The 11986-nt window shown below is 57.0% G+C and overlaps 4 protein-coding genes across 4 annotated transcripts in view; 2 read left to right on the forward strand and 2 right to left on the reverse strand.

The window, feature by feature from the left end:
- Positions 1 to 3357, reverse strand: part of ZBTB16 (zinc finger and BTB domain containing 16) — a 68463-nt gene extending 65106 nt beyond the window's left edge. The window contains exon 1 of the mRNA XM_057428265.1: positions 3173 to 3357. The gene's annotated coding sequence lies outside the window, so the exon portion shown is untranslated. The remainder of the gene's footprint in view (positions 1 to 3172) is intronic.
- UBE4A (ubiquitination factor E4A) overlaps positions 1 to 9712 on the reverse strand; it is a 130506-nt gene extending 120794 nt beyond the window's left edge. Inside the window, exon 1 of the mRNA XM_057428264.1 lies at positions 9701 to 9712. The gene's annotated coding sequence lies outside the window, so the exon portion shown is untranslated. The remainder of the gene's footprint in view (positions 1 to 9700) is intronic.
- On the forward strand, positions 5017 to 7060 carry NNMT (nicotinamide N-methyltransferase). The gene is made up of 4 exons (XM_057428300.1): positions 5017 to 5177; positions 5659 to 5987; positions 6222 to 6429; positions 6520 to 7060. Exons 1-4 carry the CDS (start codon positions 5017 to 5019, stop codon positions 6953 to 6955), a joined length of 1134 nt encoding a protein of 377 aa, XP_057284283.1. The 3' UTR covers positions 6956 to 7060.
- A 61-nt stretch (positions 9713 to 9773) lies between the features above and the next one.
- RBM7 (RNA binding motif protein 7) lies at positions 9774 to 11576 on the forward strand. The gene is made up of 5 exons (XM_057428296.1): positions 9774 to 9926; positions 10055 to 10217; positions 10472 to 10565; positions 10682 to 10775; positions 11163 to 11576. Exons 1-5 carry the CDS (start codon positions 9834 to 9836, stop codon positions 11505 to 11507), a joined length of 789 nt encoding a protein of 262 aa, XP_057284279.1. The 5' UTR covers positions 9774 to 9833; the 3' UTR covers positions 11508 to 11576.
- The last annotated feature ends 410 nt before the right edge of the window (positions 11577 to 11986 follow it).

Here is an 11986-nt window from a genome sequence, read left to right on the forward strand (position 1 = left end):
AGCTCCAGAGCTGCACCAGGGACCCAGCACGATGCCTGGGTACAGGGCCCACTGCCCTGCTGTAAAAGCAGACAATAAAAGGGCCGCCCTTCTTTTGGCACTGAGCTGCACTTTACAGAGACCACTCAAACCTTGTCCAGACGTGAGCCCAAGGATCCCTCAGCAAACAGATAAAAGGGCACAGACACAACTAAAAGGGAGCTGCAGGTAACAGCTTGTTACACACCTTGCTTCATAAAGTGCCCCTCCTGTATTTGTCCCTTTCCCCAGTGCTTTTAGCTCCATGCCTCACCAAAGCACCCTTTCACCATCCCTCCCACAGAGCACTGACCCTGGTCCTTGGAGGCAGCTGGGATGCTAGTGAATGAGGGGAGTGGGCTGAGGAAGACCTCCCACCCCACGCCTGCTGTGAAGGGGAGAGACCAGGTCTGTGTGGGTGCGACTGGGTTTGTGCCATCTACTGATAGGGCTGATGCCATCAGCTCCAACCATAGGCGGTCTCCAAGTGAAGGAAAGCTTTGGTTCCTTTATGAGGAACATGCGAGACACCCGCACTGGGAGCGGGCAGCCTCGTGCAATTGCAGGGCTGCTCATTATTTTAAGTGAGACTTGCCACTGCTTCCAAACCCCTGAGCAAGAGCAAAGCCAGCACCGAATGCAGGATACCTTTAAGGCTGGCACAGACAGTAAAACCAAAGGCAGCCTGATACTGACAGGTCTCCCTCCCTCCCTCCACCTGCCGAGAGAATACCTCAGTCACCTGCACCTAGACTAGGACTTTGTCCCCGTTCCTGTCATTGATTTATAGCCTGTGAATTAGTGGGGCCCCAGAGATGCTCAGATCCCACCTGTTCCCACCACACACCTCCCCGCGCCCGGCACTGACATTTGGAGCTGTGGCAGCAGGTACCAGCACCGGCAAATGCTCCCATAAAGCATCGCTAATGGGATAACTGCCACGGTCCCTGCTGTGGGTGCTGCCAAGCATGGGCACCGAGGGGAGCACCGTGCCTGGCTGGTGGGGATGGATTCATGCACCCAATGCACTTAGGAGCTTTCAGCGGGGCAGTGGTGGGATGCTCAAAGGCACAGTACCAGGCACCCCAAGTTCAGTGCCATGCAGCACCCCATGCCACTGAGCCACAGCAACCTCCCTGCCTGGTCCCATCCCTTTGGCAGAGGTCACGCTGCTGCCAGCGTCTCCATTTATTCCCAAAGCACAGCACTCCGTTAATTGCTGCCATTCTGGACACCAAACAAATTGGCCCTAAATGTGTTTTTGCGAAGCAAGAAGTGTTTTGTTAAAAGGGGCCGGGAGGAGGGCGGGTTTTAAACCGCTATCACCGTAATGCGATGAAATTACCATGTAGCATGCAGGGGGCTGAAAGCTGCAATTAATATCCCACACCTTTCCAAATCCTTTGTGTCATGACAGCGCTGGAAAAATAGCAGCTGCTCTGGGTCTGCATTAGGGACCAGTCCCTGCCCTCCCCTTGGACCCATGACAAATGCCTGGAAGCCAAGCACCTCATCCCCTTCCTCTGCACACAAACAGAACCAGTGATGCAGGAGACCCCCGTTTGCCTCCCCTTCCTCACCATGGATGTTGACTCACTTCTAAAGGACAAAAGCACTGGCAAGCATGCTGCCCACTTGATGCTTGGGCATCCGAGCCAACATCAGCCATGTTCAGGGATGTCGAGCAGAGCGCATCTCTACAAGCTTCTGTAGCCTAAACCAGAGCCACTCACAGCACTGCCATCAAAATAAGAGCTCAGGGCAGTCACGAGACACCGGCACGGAACCCAAAGGAACCTCTGCTCCATCAGTTCTACTGCTACCTGAGGAGCAAAGGAACGTGTCATCCAGCACCATGGTGCCTTCCCCTCAGATATGCCCATGTGCTGCTTCACTGGAGGAGCTCCTGCACCAGCCCAGCAGGCCCCTTTCTGGTCCCTGCTCCAAGGCTCTGCCCCCCAAAGCAGCCCCAGGGCAGACACCCAGCCAGCACTCAACTTGCTGAAGCCACCTTCCACATCCCCCCATGCCAAAGGGATTTATTTGCCAGTTGGGGTATGAATAACACAGCTGAGCATCCTGCTGCCACCCTGGCCCTTCTGCAGAGCTCTGTACTGTCAGGCAAAGGGAAGACTGAGGTTGGAGATGAATCACAACGTGATTTCTAGGCAAAGTCCCATTAATGCAACTGCTCAGAGGCATTGCAGAACCTACCCAAGTACTGTAGAGATGAAAGCCTTATTTATGAGTAAGATATATCTGCAGAGGGAGCAATAAACCACAAAGCAAAGTATGAAGGTTTGCAGCAAATGCTGTAAAGTTTTACACTCCCAAAAACTAGGAATAAAAGATATACCCAACCGAAACAAAGCGGATGGAAAGGGTTTCCACAGGACTGTAAAACAGCCTTATAACAGTTAATTACTAGTTCCTTGCTGCAGCACAGAGAGATTTAAGCCAGGAAAAGAGCAGTGTAAATCTCCATCAGGACCCCAGCATCCTGCTCCTTCCTCAAGGACTTGGAACACATCAATGCCCATATAACAGAGAAAATCAGGCAGCACCAGTGCTCGCTTCTGCCCCCAGGGGGAAGCAGCACAGGGAAAGGCACGGCACCAGGGCGTTATTCCTCCAAGTCCAATGGGGAAACATCAAGTGCAATGTTTTTGACCAAGTGAAATACAGGAGAATCTCAAAGTGTTCTCCACAACCACCAAAGCAACCAACCAACCACCGCACTTCAACCCACTCCACCGGGACTCAAGGGATTGCACCCACCCACCCAGAAGCTTCCACCCATGGAATCCTAACGATGCTTGCAAGAGAAAGCTGTGGAGTCTCCAAAAGCCCCTGAGAAGCTGCTGCATTTCAGAAACGATCACATTTTATCCTGAAGAAGCACAACCGACTCCACCTCCCTCAAATAACCAGTGCTGCCAACAGAAAACTGCTGCTCCTTTCTCCATCAAGTACCTGAGCCTGGAAATATTTGCTTTTCGGCTGCTTTCTTTACACATACCCCTGCAAGCACGAAGGAGGGGAGCATCCAAAGCTCAGACCAGTAAGAAGCACATAAGCCAGAGGATACTTCTGCTCCTATCCCTTGAGCACCATTCCCAGCACCACTCACTATCTTCCCTGCTGCTTCACTTACCTCTTTCCTGGGATGTGGGCTCAGCAGGAGGATGGGAAGGGTGCTGGGATGGGCTGGAGCATGCTGCAGGGCTCTGATGCTGCTGCGAAGGCTGGGACGAGTTCTGGGGCTACTAAGGCTTAAAACCAGGTCCCGGGTTGAGATCCTACCCTGAGGCACAAGCCTGCTCCTTTCAGACCAGGTGTCAAGCATGGAGACAAGGTCTTCTCTCACAACAAACACCACCAAAGCCCAAACCTCAAGTACTATGAGCTGCTGCAACTGCTGAGACCTCCCCTTGCCCCCTGCCCTTTATAACTTCCTGGCTACTGCTACACAGGTGATGGGATGAGGCCAAGGTGCTGCTCCTTAGGCTCATGGGACACAGCCCTATCTCATCAGGGAGGGCTTTGCTCCTCCCCTGCCCTCGGCAGCTTTCTGCAGGCACTTCTTTTTGTGCATGGTTTTTGCTCCCTGCAATGGCAGATTTTGTGTTACCCATGGCTGCAAGCAGAGCAGCGCATTCTGCAGCGTAAATACCGGAATGCTGTTTATATCAATCAGAGGAGCACTTAGGTGGATGACAATGGAGCCCGCAGAGCCCTAATCACACACTTTAGTTGAAATAAAAGTGGGGGGGGGGGATGGAAATCAGGTGCCTGGAGCTGGTGTTTCAATGGAGGCGGGAAGCGGCAGCGGCAGAGTGGTCCAGGGGGCCGTGGAGTCAGGATCTGCATCCCGCTGCCAGGAGCCAGGCATGCGGAGTGGGGCCACGAGATGCTCACAAACACCCCAAGCTGCTCTGGGTGCTGGCAGTTTACGTCCCCAAATCATGTCCTTCTATGAATGAAACAGGCTCTGGGGGCTGCGCTGGCAAACAGCACCAGAGACAAGCAGGAGCCCCCCATAGCAGGCAGCCACAGGGCTACGCTGCTTCCACACACCTCAGCCCAGCTTAAGAAGTCATCAGTCTAGAGCCTGGAAAGGGCATCTGCGGTTAGGCTTGGCTCTGGGGCTCAGGCCCTGGGCAGGTTCCCTGGGAATGGCTGGATGGAGCCCCCAGCCCTGCTGAGCTGCGATGGAGAAGCGAGTGAGCCAAGGGAAAACAGAACTATGCCAGGAGGATTGAGAACAGGGACCTCCGCTGGGCTGCTGCGGTGGCCCTGGGGCTCATTCCCACCCCCAGCACTTCCCAGGGGCACAGACTGAAGCATCGCTGGGGTTTAATGTCTGATTTTCAGCATCACTTCGCTGCTGGCACCTTCCTTTTCATGAGAGCATCCCATCACAGCCTGGTGCGTGTGTCAGGCAGGGTGTGAGCCTGGGTATGGTGTGCAGCACCTCAAAGGTTCCTTGAGCTCTCCTCTCCTCCTCCTGGTCCCTTTGCTCTGCTGAGGTGCAGGCACTGGGAACAAAACCACCGGCATCAATGGGGTTTATCTCAGGCCTTCCAGATGCAAGGCTGGGAGTGTCAGCGCCTGCTTCAGGGGCTGATGTCCTGTGGTAAAGACAACTCAGGTCTGCTTCCCACGGCCAGGGGGCTCTCACGGGGTCAGTGGCTTTTAGCTGAGGTCTTGTCACTGGAGTAACAGGGAGCACTTTGCTCTCAGGAGAAAACCTTTTCAAAGCGCTCATCTTTCGAGCTCACGTCCTTTTCATGTTTCCTGTCATCGTCATCAGCATGTTCTGCACAGGCAGGCCTGGCTGTGCATGCGGTGTGGTGAGCAGGGTTTGTTAAACAAAGTCACTTTAGGGTCTAAAATAGCGCTTATTAGGTTGGGGACGCGGCGGCGGCTCCTCTGCCCGTCACTCCTAACGCGGCTCTTTAGAAAACCCAGAGGCCAATTATATAGATTTGGTCGCTAATGAGCCTAAAACCGTTTGATCATTTCGGCTCCCGCTGCGCCGGTGGGAAGAGGACGAGGCGGTGCTGCCGCGAGAAGCGTGGGGCTCTGCTGCCTCTTCGTGGTGAGGACGGCGAAGGAGCCGCTACCCCCGTGTCCCCTCCGTGCCACCGGGACACGGCGTGGGGCTGCTGGGGCATGGTGCAGGCAGGGGCAGGGTCTGCGGCCAGCGCTGGAGGCCAAGCCCAGGCAGCAAGGCTGGGAACGCGCAGGTTGCTGGTGGGGGAGAGGAGAAGTTTCAGTTTTCCCAGGAAAAGCTGATAAAAATGAAAGCAACAAAATGACTGAAGCAGATTGGGAACGGCAGCAGGCACTTCCCATGGGCTGGCAGCGATCTCTCCTTCCTGTGGAGACACGGACAGTCCCCGCCAGGGCATCGAACGGCCTTAAAACTTCCTTGCACATCCTATTACCAAACATGCCAGCTTCAATCTGCAATTGAGGAGCAGAGGTGGTGGACGTGCTGATGTTCATGGAGCCGTGGGGCTGTGAGCGCCGGTGACACCGGCTCACGTTGCTTCACTGCTGTCAATTACCGTACAAACAGGGCTGGGAACGTAATCCCAGGGATTGCTGCTAATCACGGGGGGCTTCAACGGGGAGCTGCTACACGGTGAAGCTGGGTGCAGCAACGGAGTGTGGGAGAGGGCCCTGCTCGGGAAGGGGAGCGTGTCTGGAGCAGAGGGCACAGGAGGGTGGGGAAAACCGAAAGTACACACGGGCTGCGCTGCGTGCGGCAGGAGGAGCGAGCGCAGACCTTGCTCCCGGCAGGATGGACGCTCCGGCTGCCTTCACGGACGCGGAGTTTTACCAGCGCAGCTTCGACCCGCAGGAGTATCTGCGGGAGTTCTGCACCCTCAGCAGCGTGCAGGGCCAGCCGAACACGCTGCTCACACAGAGCCTCAGGAGCCTCTTCAGCATGTTCGCCCTGGGTGAGTACCCCGCACCCCTGCCCGGAGTTGGGCAACAGCAGCCAGCGCCATTTGCAGGGCTGCAGGCTGCTGCATGTGTGCCCCACACAGCGAGCCGTTTGGTATGTATATTAACATGCGTACGTATCGTGTATTACATATAGTGTAGTACATCATACAGCAGAAATATCTGGCTGGATGCTTCTGTCCCGGGGCACAGCCTCACCGGGATGGCCTTTCCCTCCTCCACACCAGAAGGGCTCAGTGGCCATACCCTGATAGATGTTGGCTGCGGCCCCACCATCTACCAGCTCCTGTCTGCCTGTGAGCGCTTCCAGGAGATCATCTGCTTGGACTACACAGACCGGAACCGCCGGGAGCTGGAGAAGTGGCTCAGGAATGAACCGGCAGCCTTTGACTGGAGCCCAGTGGTGAAATTCGTGTGTGAGCTGGAAGGGGACAGGTGAGGCTGGCTGCCACTCGCCACGGAGCATGTGAAGGTGCTGAATAACCCCATCATGAGCCTCTGTCTGTCTATTTATTGACTTGCCAGGGAGAAGTGGGCTGAGAAAGAGGAGAAAGTGAGGAAGAAGGTGAAGCAAGTTCTCAAGTGCGATGTGACAAAACCCAACCCCACTGCCCCCGTGTCCCTGCCTCCCGCTGATTGCATCGTGTCCACCCTCTGCCTGGAGGCCGCCTGCAAGGACCTGGCCACGTTCCGCAGTGCCCTGAGGAACATCAGCACCCTGGTGAAGCCCGGAGGGCACCTGGTGATGGTGACGGTCCTCCAGGAAACCTTCTACGCCTTCAACAAGCAGGTTTTCTCGTGCCTCTACCTGGAGAGGAGCATGGTGGAGGAGGCTGTGGAGGCTGCTGGCTTTGACGTGAAGCTCAGCGAGATGCAGCCGTACATGCCTGGTGATGCCCGCACAGACTGCAGAGCTGTGCTGACCCTCGTGGCGTGCCGGCGTGCCTCCACCACCGCGTAGCACGTGGGCTCGGGGCGGGGAAGCTGCAGCGTGCCCCGTGTCCTAAATCTTTGCCCAAGAAACCCATCCCTTTACCTGACAGCAAATAAACTCATGAGTGCTCCAGTGATGGTGTGGGCTGGGATTTGTGCTGGGAGCTTGTCCAAACCCAGACCCATTTCTGGTTTCTGGGCACATCCCATGTGCCTTCTGAAATGCCAGGGGGAAATGGGTGCTGTCAAGGGGAGCAGCGTACCCTGCACCCAGACAGGCCCCAGCTCCCACAGAACCAGGGCTGCCTGCCCATCTTTCTGGGTGTAACAAGTGCTGGGGACAATGCTGTGGCCGCAGCAGTCTTGACCTGCTGGGCACTGGCAGAGCTGCAGGGATGGGGCTCAAAGGGTTGGTGCATGGAAAGGATGCTCTTCCCAAAGCAGCCTCCTCTGCTTGCAGCCCTGCTGGCCATACACAGCGGCTTTGCTGCTGCTGCAGACAGCCGGACCTGCGGCATACCAGAGATGCAGCTTAGAGACACTCAAACCGAGGCATTTTCAGTAAGAATTTGTCTCAGTGCACTCCACATGCCCCAACCCGCAGCAGCTCTGAGGGGCAGTGTGGGATTGGCGGCTGAAGCTCCTCCCTTGCTCATACCTACTTTCTTATGGGGTAGTTTTGGTTCAAGAATGAATACAGAAGTGAGACATTTTCTCACCCAATATACAGGTGGAGTCCTGTCACAAACTGATGACTTACAGCAGCAGTAAGGGAGTGAGTGTGAAACAGACCAGGAAGAGTCTGAAGGCTGGAATGAGTCACATTCCCCAGATGCTGTACAAAGTGCACAGTGCTCAGCACACCCTGCAGGGATCAGTGGCACTTGCCCTCCCCTCCACCCCCTGCCTTTCAGTTTGTTGACAAGAACCTGATCAAAACCCCTCTACTAAACCCTCCCTGGCGCCAGTGGTGCTCATTTTCAGCACTGCCACAAGCACTGGGAAAAACCTTGTTGCCCGGCTCCAAGACACGGAGCTGGACACCAGTGGTGTTTCAGAGGCTGCCCTCGGGCTGCCCCACTCGCTGCTTACCTCTGGATGTAATAGTTAATGGTGGATAGAAGCTGCTGCTTCTGAAGGCTATAAAGCCCCCCTGTGCCTGCCAGGGGTGCAGCAGAGGCAGGAATTCAGCAGCTGCTGCCACGCTCTCTGGAACACGCTGGCGCCTTTAGCTGCTGTTTAACTGTTCCAACACGGGCATCGCCGGGTTTTTATGGTCTGCTTCAAAAGCACAACGATTCCCTTCACAGGGAAGTTCATAGCTACAATTCCCCTTCTGTCACAGCCTGAGGAAGTGCTGAACTGCTCTCCCGGCCAAGAGCCTGGTGCTGTTCTGCTGCTGCGTGTGCCCTGTCTGAGCATGCAGCTGCAGCAGTGAAGCAGGACCATGGCCCAAGCCCAGTGTGTTCAGTACCCACCACAGGTGCTGGTTTTGGCTGCTTCCCTTCCTCTCTGTGCAGCTTCAGATGCTCCACAGCCGCAGTGATGTGGTGCTTGTTTGCAGGAACATTGATGTGTCCTGGACCACCATGCCAGGCTATGGACACAGGAGGAGTAAAACACCCAGTGTCTCTTCTAATGCTGCAAACAGAAAGTGGAAGTGGCTGAAATCTCATGAGTGCCTGTGGATTTGGAGGGAAAACAGGTACTGAAGGAGTGTGGTTTGCCCCCAAAGCAAAAAACCTTTCGGTTTTCCATTTTGCCGCTTTGAAAAGCAAAAAAGGCATTAAACAGGAACACAAGAAGGGAAAAACAGTTCCCTGCTCCCTCACCTCGTGGTTTCTTGGGTCTGGGATGTGCTGTGCAATACCTGAGCCATCAGTACCTGCTGCAGGTCGAGGCTGGCTGCGGATGGCCCTGGCCTGGCCACAGGGTGCTCGGTGCATGGAGCGAGCTGGCAGTGGTGTGAATGTGGCACGAGCTCCCAGTGAGTCCGGTGGGACCCAGAACGCAGGAAGGGAAGAAAGCGGAGGGAAGTAAACGAGGCTCCAGGGAAATTAAGGCAAAGTGGGAGCCCTGGCAGCGCGAGGTAATCATTTCCTTTCTGAACGAGTAACTGGTAAGAATCTAACCAGGCGCACACCATTAAAGCAGATGAATATAAATTCTAGGTGCGGCAGCAAGTAATGGAGTGAAGAAAATGAACAGCACCTCATTAACAAAGAAAACAGGATCTGCCATAACGCAGCGCAACCTAATGAAAGATGAAGGCTCAACTGCCCCTGCCAAACTTCCTCCAGATGGGAAATGCCCCGGGTTTACATCCCGCACCTTCCCAGGCAGCTGCGGGGTAGCTGGCACTGGGAAGAGCCATTGGAGGAGGCACGGGGAGGACTGAAACAGCCGGGAGACGCTGCCCGGCCTCACCAGGCACCCCGAGGCACCCCTTCCACGACACCTGCCCCCAGCGCCGGCCATGGCACATGGGCGGCGGGGGGATCCGGCCCGGTGGGGCGCCTGCAGCAGCACCCATGGGAGACAAGGCGCAGGAGCCCCAGGAGAGCCCCCCCCCCCCCCGCAACCCCGCGGGGATCCCGGGTCTTGGCGTTCCCCCCCGCCCCGGGGCGTTCAAACCTCGGTCACGGTTCTACCGGCCGAACCCAGCGGCCGTGCCCTGCTGCAGCCGCGGCCGGTGCAAGGGGCACACCCGCTGCAGCGAGAACCCGGGTTTACTGTGACAACCACCGACCGAACGCCGCGCTGGTCACCGGCCACCGGGCTCCGCTCCCCGCCCGCCGGTACCGGACCCCTTCCAGGCCACGCCCACGGAAGGGGCGTGGCGCGCACGCCGCCGCACTGACGTCACGCGGGCGGCGCCGCCGAGCCCGCGCGGCCCGTGCACGGCCATGGGCGCTGCGGCGGAGCTGGACCGGACGCTGTTCGTGGGGAACCTGGACCCGCGCGTCACCGAGGAGCTCATCTTCGAGCTGTTCCACCAGGTACCGCCCGCACCGGCGCCGCACACCGGGCAGGCCCCCGGCTGCAGCGCGCGGCGGGGTGAACCCCGGGTACGGCGGCCGCCGGAGGACAAACGTGTGGGTTTAACGCGTGTGCTGGTCGGTTGCAGGCGGGCCCGGTAATTAAGGTGAAGATCCCCAAGGACCGGGATGGGCGCCCCAAGCAGTTCGCGTTCGTGAACTTCAAGCACGAGGAATCCGTCCCGTACGGGCTCAACTTGTTGAACGGGATCAAGTTGTACGGGCGGCCCATCAAGATCCAGTTCCGATCAGGTACCCGCGATGGGGGACAAGGGAAGGCGGAAGCAAAACTCTTATCTGCATCCCCCTCCAGACAGCATCCAGTGGCACCTTGCCTGGTGGGCAGGACAGCCGTGGTGTCTTGCTGGGCTGTGTGCGTTTGCAGGTCACTGATGAACCTCAAGAGCTAATGAAGCCTGTGGGAAAAGTATCTTGCATGTTCACTTCATCCCCGAGTGCCTCCAGCTCGTGTTTCCCGGTCTCACAGAACGTTTGTTTCTCTGCAGGAAGCAGCCACGCGGCTCAGGAGTCTTGTTCCCCACACGGCACCACCGGCACCAGCCCCTTGGGCGTGCCGCACCCAGCATCCACCGGTAGCAGGTATGGGCCTCGGTGTTTAGTTTCCAACTGCAAAACACAACGGTGATGGCAGTGCCCCCTGGACTGCTGTAGTCTTGTTTAAGGCTGACATTCCCTGTGGTTCTCTTCTCCTGCAGATATGACAGGAGTCCTGATGGCATGGTACCGGCGGGGTTCCCATCAGTGCAGCGGTCTCTGCCGACGACTGACAACCTCCAGAGACAGGCGATGGTACGCTCTTCGCTTGTCCTAATGGTGCCCATAGCTGGCAAGTGATGCATGATGGTGTTGTCTCTGTTTTTGAGCACTTGTTTCCTATAATGATCCTGAGAGGTTGTGGGAATGGGGTTTTTGGGGGGGGATGAGATGACAGTTCCAGAGGAATTATGTTTCCTGCTGCTGAGCTGGGTGACACAGGGGGGTTGTTGAGGTTTAGCAGTGTTGCTGTAGCGGAAGCAGCCAGTAACAGCTGCTCTAAGGTAGTGTTTAGCTCTGTTTCGGAGCCAAACCCCTTCAATTCCCTTGTATTCAGAGTGGGATGAAGGCTGGTTTCTCCACCACAGAATGGCTCAAGCGAGCGCACCAAACACACTGACCCTTTTCCTCTTCTCCCCACAGCTGAAGAGCACCTCGTGGCCACAGCCTCATTTCGGGGGCAAGTACGAGCAGCCTGGCTTCAGCCCTCCCGGCTACCAGACCCCTGCGCACAGCTACCACCCCACCCCAGGCTGCTCACTGCCACGGCACCCAGAGCTGCTGCGCAAGGGCCGGCTGGCCGCCCACCCCTACCACCCCGACGGGCGGCACGGCAGCCGCGAGCAGCCCCGCTTTGGGGAGCGTGGCCACGATCACGAGCACCGCTACCGCGCCAGCAGAGAGGAGCCTGGCTACGACGACCGGCACCGGGATAGCTGGAGCCACGACTACCGGAGAGAGCCCAGGTGGCACCAGGCTCGGCATTAGCCCCTCGGAGGGGGCTTTGATGGACTCCATGGGACAGAAAGCGCAACCCCTTTCTTACCAAGTATATGTGTGAAAAACCCACACACACAACCCGACAGCGTTACCTTTTAATGTTTGTACAAGTCCCAGCAGCAGTCCCGAAACCGGAATCTCCACTTTGAACGTGTTAATTGTACCTCAGGGCTTTTCACGGGGGAACCAGTGGTCTGGGGCAGCGGCAGCCGTTTGCTGATGTGACGGAGAAGCCGCCAACGCCGTTTGTGTGCCATGGGAAGGCGCCGTGTCCGTTTCCTGCTGTCTTTAATATCTCTGGTGGTGTCATGGATACAGAACACTCGGGTGTCTCAGAGAAAAGCATTAAATCCTCCCTGGAAACCCCCCGCGTGCAAACTCCTTTCCCTTCCCTTTCAGCCTCCCTCTACCGTTAGCCGGGGGCGGGCGAGGCCGCGGTCCAGCGCAGCGCAGCCGCACGCTGTGCT

Source organism: Pezoporus wallicus, unplaced genomic scaffold (assembly GCF_028554395.1).
Source record: "Pezoporus wallicus isolate ANWC-B61680 ecotype Strahan unplaced genomic scaffold, APGP_CSIRO_Pwel_v1 contig_7819, whole genome shotgun sequence".
NCBI lineage: Eukaryota > Metazoa > Chordata > Aves > Psittaciformes > Psittacidae > Pezoporus > Pezoporus wallicus.

Bases quoted from the DNA above. Each gene is read 5' to 3' on its own strand.
- NNMT (XM_057428300.1), top strand. From the start codon at position 5,017: ATGAGCCTAAAACCGTTTGATCATTTCGGCTCCCGCTGCGCCGGTGGG. The intron at 5,178-5,658 runs GTGGGGCTGCTG...TTCAACGGGGAG, and splicing joins CCGTGCCACCGGGACACGGC to CTGCTACACGGTGAAGCTGG. The intron at 6,430-6,519 runs GTGAGGCTGGCT...TTGACTTGCCAG, and splicing joins TGTGAGCTGGAAGGGGACAG to GGAGAAGTGGGCTGAGAAAG.
- RBM7 (XM_057428296.1), top strand. From the start codon at position 9,834: ATGGGCGCTGCGGCGGAGCTGGACCGGACGCTGTTCGTGGGGAACCTG. The intron at 9,927-10,054 runs GTACCGCCCGCA...GGTCGGTTGCAG, and splicing joins TCTTCGAGCTGTTCCACCAG to GCGGGCCCGGTAATTAAGGT. The intron at 10,566-10,681 runs GTATGGGCCTCG...CTTCTCCTGCAG, and splicing joins CCAGCATCCACCGGTAGCAG to ATATGACAGGAGTCCTGATG.